The sequence below is a fragment of the Rhamphochromis sp. 'chilingali' genome (assembly GCF_963969265.1).
Source record: "Rhamphochromis sp. 'chilingali' genome assembly, chromosome: 6".
NCBI classification, from domain to species: domain Eukaryota; kingdom Metazoa; phylum Chordata; class Actinopteri; order Cichliformes; family Cichlidae; genus Rhamphochromis; species Rhamphochromis sp. 'chilingali'.
The window spans coordinates 2,143,716-2,156,795 of NC_137933.1; the positions used below are offsets into that span (position 1 = coordinate 2,143,716).

A 13,080-nucleotide genomic window follows, 5' to 3' on the forward strand; every position below is an offset into this window, starting at 1 on the left:
ACTTAAGTAGATTAACCTTTGGTTTTATATCTTTTTGTCAGGAAAATACTAGTACAAGACTGAGTTCATATCTTTACTTGTTAAATGTGTATTTTTGACCTGTAGACTTGTAGGATTTGTGGAATAAAGAAACAAACTTACTAGAAATGAAAATGAACGTTTATTTTTGTTCATTTTTTAGTATTTCATACAGCTGACTAGCAATTACACAAGCGTGATTGGGATTAAGTCAACGGACAGGTGAAAAGTATAGACAATGATACATTTTCATTTCTCATTTTAAACAAAGCTATTTCAGGCAAATTTGAAAAGCATAAAATTCAAGCTGCATCAATCTCTCCCATCTCTTGGTTGTCTGTGGAAACAGAAAGAAGATGTTACACATATGTAGTATCTGCACAAAAAAATCACAAACACAGGCTGTAAATTGAGGAGATGTGTTCGTCTGGTGTTCTGGTTTATATGCCTTTCACTCATCCCAGCTACATGCTTCTGACCCTGATCAATTAAAATATATGACATTTCATTGTTTTTTGTTTTAAACCAAATGTTTCCACTAAAGTTATCCTGACAAAGCTTTAATTGGTAAAATAAATGTATAGGAACATGATTTTCTATTATAATGAAGTAAACAAAATTCGAAAACATCCGAGCTTATTTACTTACTTTTTCTAGAACAACTTGTTCCTTTGCACAGGTATGGGCACATTTGAGCCTGTCAAACAACAAACAGAGAGAAATCTTTAAACGCTGCTGCATTTCTTTAAGACACCACATGAACATCTGAGTTTGATGAACAGTTTGATGTACTATATCTATGTTGGTGTTTACTAGTCTCCATGATTGTTCTGTGAAACTAGTGGAGGTAGAAAAGTAAGCCGGGGGCTGAGCAGATAGGTTGAAAGAATTTAAGGTCTTCAGCACACAAAGCAGATAATTAAATAAGCATGCTCTCATGGTTATGATATTCTGAAGCATATTATTATCTATAGACAATAATACCAAACAGAAATTGCTTCCTCTTCCCTCCATTTTGCATCACCCAATGTCAGTTTTGTGTACATATTTGATCTTCAAACACGTTTTACCCCAGTGACGTTGGTTTTTCTGCTTGTTTGTTAACAGGATTCCAGGTTTTTGTGCTTGTCCCAACTTTTTCTATTTATATAATTATTATTTGAGGAGGAGACAGCTTCATAGTACAGGTACATTTTGTTTGAATTTTGAAAACCTCTCAACCTTTAAGCACAAATGGGTGCAGTAGTAGGTTTGGAAACTAAAGGTGGTGCAGAAAAACGGCAAGTAGACTGGCACTTATACAGTGTTTTTGTGCTCTAATTGAGCACTCAAAATTCTTATTAGCCAGTCGCACAAACATTCATGTAAATGCTCTTTCTTATACTTAAGTACCAGACACACATTTGCACAAATTTATCAATAGCGACTCAGAGTTCAGTATCTTGCTCAAGGTCATTTCAAAATACTTCTTGGTGTTGTCTCAGTCTGGAGTATCACTTCCTGTTCTATCTTACAGTGGTATTTTTGCATTGCTTATCTGTGTAGCCAATTTAATTAAAAACTTATAGATAACGTCTTATTTCATAGTGTAATCTTCCTGCGCTTTATCCAAAGCACACTCTGTTGAATCACCCACTAATTATATTTACAGTGTTCAGTCACTGTGTCTTTAGGGATTCGCTAGCTTAGCATTAGCTCTTCACCTGTCTCTCCTACTCTTTCCTGCTCAGATGTTTAGTTACCCCTTGGCCTACTTTACTAATAACTATACTTGTTATAAATGTAGCTTGTTTGTAGCTCCGGAGGCCCCGTCAGTTCTCTTCCATCGGATTTTCCCGAGCAGTTGGGAAAACATGATTGCTGAGTGATGGTGAGGAGGAAGCGTAGTCCTAAATAGAAGCCCCCGGTACACTACCAACCCAACCATGTGTTGAAGCATTTTTCCCCACATGGCGACACACCTGGAACATCTATACATCCATCCATTTTCTTCAGATTCTCTGGGGCCGGGTAGCAACCTAAGCAGAAAAGCCCAGACCTCCCTCTCCCTAGCTCAGGGGTGGGCAACTCCAGGCTTCGAGGGCCGGTGTCCCTGCAGGTTTTAGATGTGTCCTCGAACCAACACAGCTGATTTAAACGGCTAAATTAGCTCCTCAACCTGTCCTGAAGTTCTTCAGAGGCCTGGTAATGAACTAATCATGTGATTCAGGTGTGTTGACCCAAGGTGAGATCTAAAACCTGCAGGGACACCGGCCCTCGTGGACTGAGAATGCCCACCCCTGCCCTAGCTGCCTCCTCCAGCTTGTCCAGGGGAACACCAAGGAGTTCCCATACCACCCAAGAGATATTATCTAGAGTTGGATGTCTCGAGACTGGTCTTGGTCTCGAGACCACTTTTACGTGGTCTTGGTCTCGACTGACTTTGGTCTCGGTCTTGGTCTCGCTGTTTCGGTCTTGCATTCTCAAATCGACATAGTGTTCGGGAGATTTGGAGTCAACCATCAGCGGAGCGGGGGGGTGGCTTACTGGGCTTAAGCCCGGGTCATTTTTTCAGAAGCATGGGGTCTTTTGGAGTGTAATTTGTTAGTTAGATGCCTGACTGACAACTGTATAAAACAAAAACAACACACAAAGCTAGAGATGGACCGATCCGATATTACGTATCGGTATCGGTCCGATACTGACCTAAATTACTGGATCGGATATCGGAGAAAAATAAAAAATGTAATCCGATCCATTAAATATCACGAAAGCACCTCACAAAACTTGCAACGTGCCGTAACTCACCTCAGAACGTTAGCACGTCGGAGCAGTATGCATCACGTGATAGAGCAGCTGTGGCATGCCGGACCTGTCGGTGGTCTGGATAGCATGTGGAGCTTCGCTAGCAACCTGGCATTTCATCTCCGACAAAGTTATCCCCGAGAGAAGTAAAGCAAGTGTGTAAGTCCATCTCTGAATGTTTGTAAAGCATTCCCACGTTAAGCTTAACAAGCGACTGCCTCTCGCTCTCGCTGCTACTTCAGTCATGAAACTGCTTAATGATCAGCTGATCGGCTTTTCTGTCGGGAGTCCGTCTCTCTGGTTTGTTTTTGGCCCACTTTGCACCAGAAAGAGGAAACCAGGGGCTGAACAACAGCAGCACGTTTAAGCTTGATCAGCTGTTGTTAGAATGTATTTAATATTACTTTCTACTCGAGGATCTTTTTCTACGTAGCTGACGCTGGTAACTGTGCAGGGGCGGATCTAGCAAAGTTTAGCCAGGGGGGCCGATAGGGCATTAACAGGGAAAAGGGGGCACAAAGACATACTTTTCTTTCTTATTCTCATTTAAAATGTATAACTTTTAATAAATAATTATCTGACACCCAAAGTTTTAATTTGATGTAAAATGAATAGAAGTCCATTACTGTATATAGTGACTATTAAGTCTATTATAACCTAGTAAGCTATAGTACTTTTTACTTTGGGAAGGTACCATCTGTGCAGTCTGCAATTTTGTTGAAGAAAGATGTTGAATCTATTTAATATTTCTTGAAAAATAATTGATTTCTGTGCATTTTTTTTCACACTGCATCAAATTAAGGTTGATTACGTCGATTAAGCATCATGAGGTGGAGCGTGAGGGGTGGTTCCCTATTTTTTATTTATTTATTTTTGTTGTTGCTGGGAGTTGGAACCCTATTAGTTAGGTTGCTTAATATTTACGCTAAGTACTCTTTAAAATACCAGAATAGGGAGGATGGTGTAGGTCTAAGTTTATTAGATTGATCAGTATTGCTGAACTATGAAACATTTTTTTTGTATACAGGTATAACAGAATAGCTTTAGTGTAGTTGTTGTTTTAAACTTGAGTATGAACTTGCAGACTTGCAAAATGCAGCAAGATATTTTAAAAAACAGTTTTGTTGATTAAAAAACACTATATCGGATTCATATCGGTATCGGCAGATATCCAAATTTATGATATCGGTATCGGACATAAAAAAGTGGTATCGTGCCATCTCTACACGAAGCACAGAGCGCACCGTCGTAAATTCCCCCTAATTTTGATATGATCCGAGCTCAGGCACTAGGCGACTGAGCACAGCACACATGTGAGCGAGAAGCTGCTGCCTGCGAGTTTGCTGCAGACAGAGGAGAGCTTAAGTTTGACCAGGTACCAAAGCAAATCATTCATACTGAACTAATAATGTAAATATGACGGTGTATCACAAAAGATTGATATCAAACTGATCACTTGGTTGCGTTACTTGCTCTTCGAGTGAATCAACAAATAGACAAATAAAAAGCTGAACAGCAACGCTGATTTTTTAGAGTCTTAGCTTTCATTTCATATTTTCAGTTGTTTCCCTCCACGGCTAAACAAACCCTCTCACTCGGTTTCAGTTGTGTACTGATGAACACAACAATGGACATAAGGAGCTTCTTTCAAAGAAAAAACTCTGGTAGATGTTATTTTATATATTATGCTTTGGATGTTGTTCAGTATATCTATGCAAAACAAGAGGGATTTCAATACACAGCAGTATATTCACAGTTGAAACCAGATGTTTACACTTTATGGAAAAAACATAAAAACTTTTTTTTACTGTTAAACATCAGTTTAGAGTAAACTTCTGTTTTAGATAAATAAATATTGAAATATCTTTCGAATTAGTTAAATGTCAGAATAAAGAGAGACAGAGCTTCTATTTTTATCACTTTCATCAAATGTAGGAGTACATATACACTAAGTTTATTGTTAAATAATAAGAAACTCCAGACGATTCCATTCTGAGCTGAAGAAGCTTCTGATTGGTTCGTAGAGTCCATGTGAGTAAACTGGTGGCACAGCTGTGGATGCATATAAGGCAAAACACAGAGCCTGTTTCTGTGACATGGGAACATCAAGAGATGTCAACCAAAACACCAGGAACAGAATTGTGGAGCTCCATAAGTGTGGCTCAGTTTGAATACAATTTGGTGCCATTTGCAATTAAGAAATACAGACAGTTTGATGCAGCCCCGACTTTGTTCTGCCTTGCTGCTTAATTAAAAAAATAGTTTAAGGTGTCCTGCATATGTGATTTTTTTTTCCTATATGAAGTCATTCTTTTTTGAACAAAACTCAAAATAGAGCCTGATAATCTTTCAGTCATTTCTACCCTCACCTAATTTCCTTAAATTCCTGTGTGAGAGCTGCTCGGCTCTCACACAGGGGCTCAGCTATGCTCCAATCCCTCCATACTGCGGCCAATCACATGCGAGGATATAGGATAATATCATTATGTGAAAAACAGAGAGGGTGAGAGACGCGACAGTCACGTGGAGCGTGCGTCTGTCCTCTCAGTGAGTAAGATAGTGGACAGCGGTGAGGAGGGCTGTGTGAAAGCAAAAACACATAAATATGCCTGACACCCGTAAACGAAACAGCATCTGGCTGCAGTTTAAAGACTTTTTTTGTCTCGGTCTTTGTCTCATCTTAACTTGGTTATTTCTTGGTCTCGGATTAGGCGGTCTTGACTACAAGTGTAATATTATCTCACCAGTGGGTCTACTCCAGGGCTTGTCCCAGTGGGACATGCCCAGAACACCTCACCCAGGAGGCATCCTTGTCAGATGCCCGAACAACCTCAACTGGCTTCGTCCGATGTGGAGGAGCAGCGGCTCTACTCTGAACCCCTCCCGGATGGCTGAAATCCTCACCCCATCTCTAGGGTAGAGGGCAGCCACCCTTTGGAGGAAGCTCATTTCTGACGCTTGTATCCACAATCTCATTCTTTCGGTCACTACCCAAAGCTCGTGACCACAGGTGAGAGCAGGGACATAAATCCACCAGTAAATCGAGAGCCTCAGACTTGGATGTTCTGACTTCCTGTCTGTTCACACTCTGGTGCTAACCACTCCAAACAAAATCAAACAAAATTGGTGTCAATCAATTGTGCTACATTTCTGCTGGTTTGTGCTACAAAAATTTTCGTTTGTGCCGCTATCATTTTAAAGATATTATCTAAAGTTTTTAGAGAACTCACACATGCACTGATAAACACAGTCCCACCCACATTCCAAGGATTCCCTCTATAAACCACCACTGTGCAATAACTATTTATATGTAAATACTGTCCAATACTGTCCAAGTGCTGCAGAAACTAAAACTCACTTCCTGCAACCTCCATCCGGTCGAAGCAGATGGCTGCCATGACCTCTGTTTACTTGTTTATAAGACAGGAGGGAGGTCTTTACCTTACAATATAAAGTGCTTTGAGGCAACTGTTGTTGTGATTTGACGCTATAAAAATAAAATTGAATTAAACTAATTGAATTTAGAGTGGAGTAGCCAAGAACTGAACCACTGACCTTCCAACTGTTAATCCAGCTTCCTTTTTTCTTTATAAAAAAGGAAAGAAAAAGAAACGAAAAGAAACGAGGTACATACTGCAGGTATAAAGGCGATTCACTCGAAGGATGTCATTGGCACTCATCTCTGTAGCTCTGCCAATGGCTACATTCTCATCGGGTATGGGAACGATGGTTGGCTCCCTGTCTCTTGAGAAGGCAAACCTGGGGTGCAAACACACAGTAGTAAGGCAAATTGTGATTGTAGTCTCAAACAAGTGTCATTATAACAACTACAAAGAGAAGGCTAAAAACATGAAATTATAATATGGGCTTCAGCTTGAGCAATGCAGCAGGGAAAGGTCAGTCAAGAGGATTATCTACCTAATTATTACCTAATTGACTCTGCCAAACAGAGTCCTTATTGCCATTTCAGACATTTAACAGAATGGGATATAAATGTTTCAAGGTTTATCATCTGCCCAAAAAGAGCCCAAAGGCAAAGTCCTGCACGCCATTATTGTCCATCATGTAGCATTTGCTCGTTAGGCAGCAAGCTAGCACTCTGTGACGAGCTAATGTGGCTTTTGTCTATAAATGTGTGCGTTGTAGGCAGCTGCAATATTATTACTGATAATAAAATTATCATCATTATTATTGTTATTATTATTATTGTTATAGCACTCAATGTGTAAACTGTTTCATTGGTTACCACAGCTTTATACTGGTTTGAATTACTGGTTTTCTCAATGGCCAGTGTGGTAAGAGAAGTTGATTACAACACACATGTACACAGGATGTAGAAAATTAAAATCTTGAAAATGAAAGGACTGAAAACAGATAAAACTGTGTCAAATAAAACTGTGTTATTATGACATAATTTTTAAATAAATATACATTTGAAGCATGTTCAGGGAGTGAACTGATATCTTACCTTCCATAGTGCATAACAGAGTTGTAGTCATAGGGAGTATCAAGGTTCCTTGTGTTGATTTTCCTAAAGTTATGCTCCATCCCTGTGGGGGTTCAAACAACTCAGTCAATGTTTGTCTCTTACTCCAGGCTGAGCATTAAAATGTCACAAAAGTTCAGTTCACCCTACAGCTGTGTGAGAGCACCTGGGTAACTTTTTTCCTTTGCACAAAAACAAAGAAATCTATTGATTTGTGTCCATGGACACAAGAGCTTTCCAGCTTTAAAGAGAGAGCTCTCCATATGGACATGGGAGGGCTGGGACAGTTGTAAGTCATTTCACCTTGCGCTTCCACATAGTGACTTGTGCATTTATTTTGATGCTACTTTTACACTTAAGAGGTGTGACTTCTTTTGCTGCTGACTTCCATTTTGAATAATGTTTGCCTATGTTAACCCTTTCACGCATGGTGGTTGCTACAGTTTACAGCTATTTAAAGGCTGTGTTCTTGTATTTGTGTCACTGCTGATGGTATACTTGCAAAATAAACCATTACACACTGATGTGTCACACCCACTGGTCGTTTAATGTTACAATAGATGTATGAAATGTTTCATTGTAATTTTATTATTTAACCCTGTCATGCATGAATTATGACAAACTCAATCAGGATTTATTTGTGTTCATCTTTTCATGCCTAAAGATGAATACAAATACTTAAGAAAATAAATCCTGATTGAGTTTGTCATAATTCATGCATGACAGGGTTAATATACAAAAACTACTCAGGTTTGGACAATAAAATTACTTGGTTAACTTTAATACTTTTTGTTAATATTCAATTCAATTTTATTTATACAGCACCAAAGCATAACAAGGCACTTTATATTGAAAGGTAGACCCTCCAATAATACATACAGAGAAAAACCCAACAATCATATGACCCCCTTTGAGCAAGCACTCTGGCGACAGTGGCTCAGGGAGGGGCGCCATCCGCCGTGACAGGTTGGGGTGAGTGAAGGAATGCAGGTCAAAAGACTAATATACAACACATATCCATCCATCCATTCGCGTCCACTTATCCTTTTCAGGGTCGCGGGGGGCGCTGGGGCCTATCCCAGCTGTCATAGGGCGAGAGGCGGGGTACACCCTGGACAGGTCGCCAGTCTGTCGCAGGGCCAACACACAGGGACAGACAACCATTCACACTCACATTCACACCTAGTGGCAATTTTGGATTATCCAATTAACCTATCCCCTCAAGCTGCATGTCTTTGGACGGTGGGAGGAAGCCGGAGTACCCGGAGAGAACCCACGCAAACACGGGGAGAACATGCAAACTCCACACAGAAAGACCCCGGCCTGATGGTGGAATTGAACTCAGGACCTTCTTGCTGTGCGGCAGCAGTGCTAACCATCGTGCCACCGTGCTGCACACACATATACATACATCTTTTTTTGAAAAGCACAGAGGAACAAAACATTCTTCCAATTCAAATAGATTAGTCTCAAACTTATAAATAAATTTAATAAATAAATAAAAGAATTCCACAGACAGATTTGATTATTGTGAATGTTTCACATTTTGCCCTACATTGTTTGTACTTTGGGTTGTTTGAAATATTCTAAAAAAACATGATTATTGCTCTACTGTTGGTAAATGAACTGTCATTTATGTAGAAGTTTTTTTTGTCATCCTGACCACTTAAAGATTTTTTCTGACTGTTGTTTCTGGCTGTTGTTTGTCATGTGACCCACCTGGGATGACGTTCTCTAGCAAGATGCGTACATGTTGGTCTCTGTCTGAACGCGTCTGTTCATGGTCGAAGCCCAGGGCATGGAGCACCTCGTGTTGGACTATCTGGTGGAAAACACAGCCCTGGCGACTCAGTGACACTATCTGGCCACCCCCACGACGCCCAACAAAAGAGTAACACCTGAAAAAGAGCGGTAAATAAAAATTTTATGACAAACCAGTAAAACAGCTTCCTCACTCAGAACATCCTGCGTTAGATGAAAAGTGTGCCTGTAGAATTCAAGTATAAATGCCTACTTTGTGTTGGACTTACCCATCACGAGACTGAATGTCCAGAAAGTCTCTTTCTCCGCTCTGGGGCCTAAAGCTGACGCACGTGGCTGCTTCAAATGACCTCAGACCTTGCTCGATGACGTTACGTTCCCTGCGGGCTTCACAGAAAAACATGTATTGTGGTTCTAGTTTGTTGTGGCATTATATTCAACTAAGACTGAGCACAATGCTGCTACTCCTGAGCAACTGCTTACTACTTACACTGGCCTATAAATCAATCAAATCTATGTTACTGCCTCAAAATCAGCTGATGTTTTTGTACAACTTTAATGAATTTATAGAAAGCATAAAATATTCTTCATTATGTTGGCTTGAAGCTTGTAAAGATTGGTCATAACATTGAACTGCTCCCCCCCAGTATCTTTGATGTGGCATAGCTAACAGAAATTTTCAGGGTAAAATACATCTGTCCCATTTTATCTACATATCTTAACTATAACTAACTTTGAGTGTTATTATATTGGGATATATCATAGGTTCAATAACAAGACACCCCCAGTGTAATGTCTGTGGCACTCTGGATGCTTTGTCAGGTAATTCCCTGGAGAAAACTTGTCAAACTTGCCAAAAAAAATAAATAAATTTTTTTTGATTGTGACACTGGAAGAAGGTGTAAATTTTATTTGTAGTTTCCTCTAACTAGTTCCTGCACTTTTGAATTAAAGAGCACCTCTTGGGTTGGATTGAGCCAAAAGCACAATGGAAGGAAAAAGGCATTAGAACCGAGAAAACAGCAATTTCATCTGCAACATTAAGGTCTTCAAAATTGCGACTGAATATCTTGTATCAGTCTCCATGCTAAGCTTTGGCAAAGCTTTATATATAATTTTATATTACATCTATCTGATACAGATTGATGTATATTTAGGTTGTTTTTTTTTATATATCGGAGGAAATTTATGTGTAACTGACTAATTCCTTTTTTAATAAACTGTCCTTTTCAGTTTCCTTGGTAGTATTTTTAAACTCTTTGTATTCTCTGTACACAAAAACCTTTCTGTATGTCATTAAAATACTTGTTTAGTGTTTAGTCTTTTGACCAAACAGCTGTATTTGAAGCCCTGAGATGAGAACCCGTTGATTTCTCTTTGTATTTAGAGGACACTAAAATGTGGAATCTCAGAGGGAAAAGGTTTGGGAAGCAGCTTTGCCCACTAATGGAAAAAACAAACAAACCCCAAAACAAACCCTACAGACGGAGAAAATCATTCTAATAGTTTTCAGTTAAACCTGAAAAATTAGCAGAAAGCTCAATAAAAAGGAATGTTTCCATGTATCTAGACTTACAGTACTGGTCGGAGATTCGATAAGGTACAACAACTCTGCCATTGTTTTTAGGCCACAAACAGCCTCGAGCCGTACACGGATCAGCGTTCTGTAGACCTGTTGGCACTGCTATGTCTCCAAATATGACCAGAGGTTCATCCAAGTTCTTTCCTGTAAAGTATGGAAAGAAAAACATATTTTCCGTGTACTTTCGATGGTTTCATTAACACATCAACTCAGTTTTTAAGGTTAGCCCCTGGATGTTGTTACTAAAGCTGTATATTTACTACTGATGAATAGGAACTGAAGTGAAGTTGAACATACCAAGATTAGCATTAGCCTTCTCCAGCAGTGTCGAGATACTGAAATCATCACCCTCAGTGTTGTTTCCTGTTCAATATGAAGCACATATGTTTGACTGTTCTATAAGGACAAGGTCACATGTTACAACATCACAAAGACATGTCAAGGAGTCAGGCAAATCCAATATGGACCAATTATAATAAATAAATAAATGAATACAAATCAACATGAATAAGAGCATATCTCATAGTGTGATGACATACAAGTGCTAAATGTAAAAAATAGCAAAATCTTACCGGAGTTTTCAACACTTTTTTTAAAAGGTGCCTGTAATAAGATAAAAGGGTTTATAAAGACTAGTATTTGATTTGTTTGCAAGTTCAAAAATGCTTGAAGATTAAAATTGCAAATTCCAATTTATACAATAAATTAATAAAATGAAAAACAGAAGTATTCTCTTTGTGTTCTTATGTTTTGTTTTGAAGAAAGCTTGTATTCCATTTTAACAAAATAAAACATCTTGGTCAAATCAGAGAGGAAATCTACGTCTGCATACTTAACTACAACGCTTACCTCTATAACAAAAGTGTGGGCGAAGCACAAGAACACGCTGAGCACAGCCGCCTGGAGGATCATGGCTGGTTACTGAAGAAGAGCAGCCGACTGAGAAAATACCTGCTGAAAACACAAGTGTTCGGCTTATATAGTTAGAAAGGCCAGCTGAATTCTGTCCTAATATGGCATGCTGTTCAACCAGTACTCATTACTCAACTGAAAATGACAGTTGTTACTTAAACACGTCTGTTTCAACATATTATGAAATTAGACAAAAAGGCTGTTGCTGTCTTTATATTATGTCACAGTCCAAATATTATAGTTACCATCAATGTATTTAAATCTGTCAAACATGGTGGAGGAGTGTTATGGCACAGGCATGTATGTGCGGCTGTTAGTGGCACGGGGTCAGTGTTCACTGAAGATGTGGTTGCTGATAGAAGTTATAGGGTGAATTCTTAAGTTTACAGCCTTATACTCTGCTAACATTTAGCCAACTGCTTCAAAACTCTCCTAGTGACTAACCAGAGCATGCTGTTCATTTTCTGAAGATGAAATTGGAACAGCCTGAAGACAATCTCAGGACAAAAACCAACCTCCCAGGCTGCAGGAGACTTGGGGTGGGTGAATGACCTAAATAAATATTTTAATAGGTTTGATCAAATGCCCACCACAGCATCGTCCCCCCTGCTGCAATCTCCTTCATCTTCAGGGACCGCCTGTCCTTCATCTCAGGACTTCACACCCACCCCAGGCTTCTGTGGACTCCAACATACACACCCCTCCCCCAAAATCCACTCTTTCTATCTCAGCACTTCAAGTGAGGAATGAGCTTCGCAAGATCAAGGTGCAGAAGGCTGCAGGTCCAGATGGCGTCAGCTCCAGGCTCCTGAGATGCTGTGCAGATGAACTGTGTGGCATCCTAGGATATCTGTTCAACCTGAGCCTGTCACTGGGGAAAGTACCACAGCTGTGGAAGACCTCCTGTGGTACCGGTACCAAAGACCTCCCGTCCCAAGGACCTCAGCAGCTACAGGCCGGTAGCCCTGACATCGCATCTGATGAAGACCCTCGAGAGGTTGGTTCTAAACCATCTGCGCTCCCTGGTGAGGTCTTCATTGGATCCGCTGCAGTTTGCTTACCAGCCTGGCATCGGGGTGGAGGACGCCATCATCTACCTCCTGCACCGAGCTCTGACTCACCTGGAGAAGCCTGGAAGCTCTGTGAGGCTCATGTTCTTTGATTTCTCCAGTGCTTTCAACACCATCCAGCCACGACTTCTGAGAGACAGGCTGGAGCTATTGGGAGTGGACCACCACATGTCCCAGTGGATACTGGACTACCTCACAGGACGTCCACAGTATGTGAACATCCAGGGAGTGGACATTGAGATAGTGGACTCTTATAGGTACCTGGGTGTTCACCTGAGTAATAAACTGGACTGGAGCCACAAGTGTTGTGCCCTTCCTGTAAAGAGCGTCAGTGTGATGCTCTTTACAGGAAGGGTCAGAGCAGACGCTACCTGCTGAGGCGGCTGAGGTCATTTGGAGTCCAGGGAGCGCTTTTAAAGACCTTCTATGACTCTGTGGTGGCATCTGTCATTTTTTACAGTGTGGTT

General features: G+C 40.3%; 1 protein-coding gene across 1 annotated transcript; it reads right to left on the reverse strand.

The window, feature by feature from the left end:
- Positions 1-137: 137 nt before the first annotated feature.
- On the reverse strand, positions 138-11,606 carry LOC308398711 (hatching enzyme 1.2-like). The gene is made up of 10 exons (XM_080885489.1): positions 11,481-11,606; positions 11,204-11,234; positions 10,929-10,994; positions 10,626-10,775; positions 9,319-9,436; positions 9,008-9,186; positions 7,271-7,352; positions 6,437-6,561; positions 667-715; positions 138-355 (listed from the first exon to the last, which is right to left on the reverse strand). Exons 1-9 carry the CDS (start codon positions 11,541-11,543, stop codon positions 672-674), a joined length of 858 nt encoding a protein of 285 aa, XP_080741615.1. The 5' UTR covers positions 11,544-11,606; the 3' UTR covers positions 138-355; positions 667-671.
- Between the last annotated feature and the right edge of the window lie 1,474 nt (positions 11,607-13,080).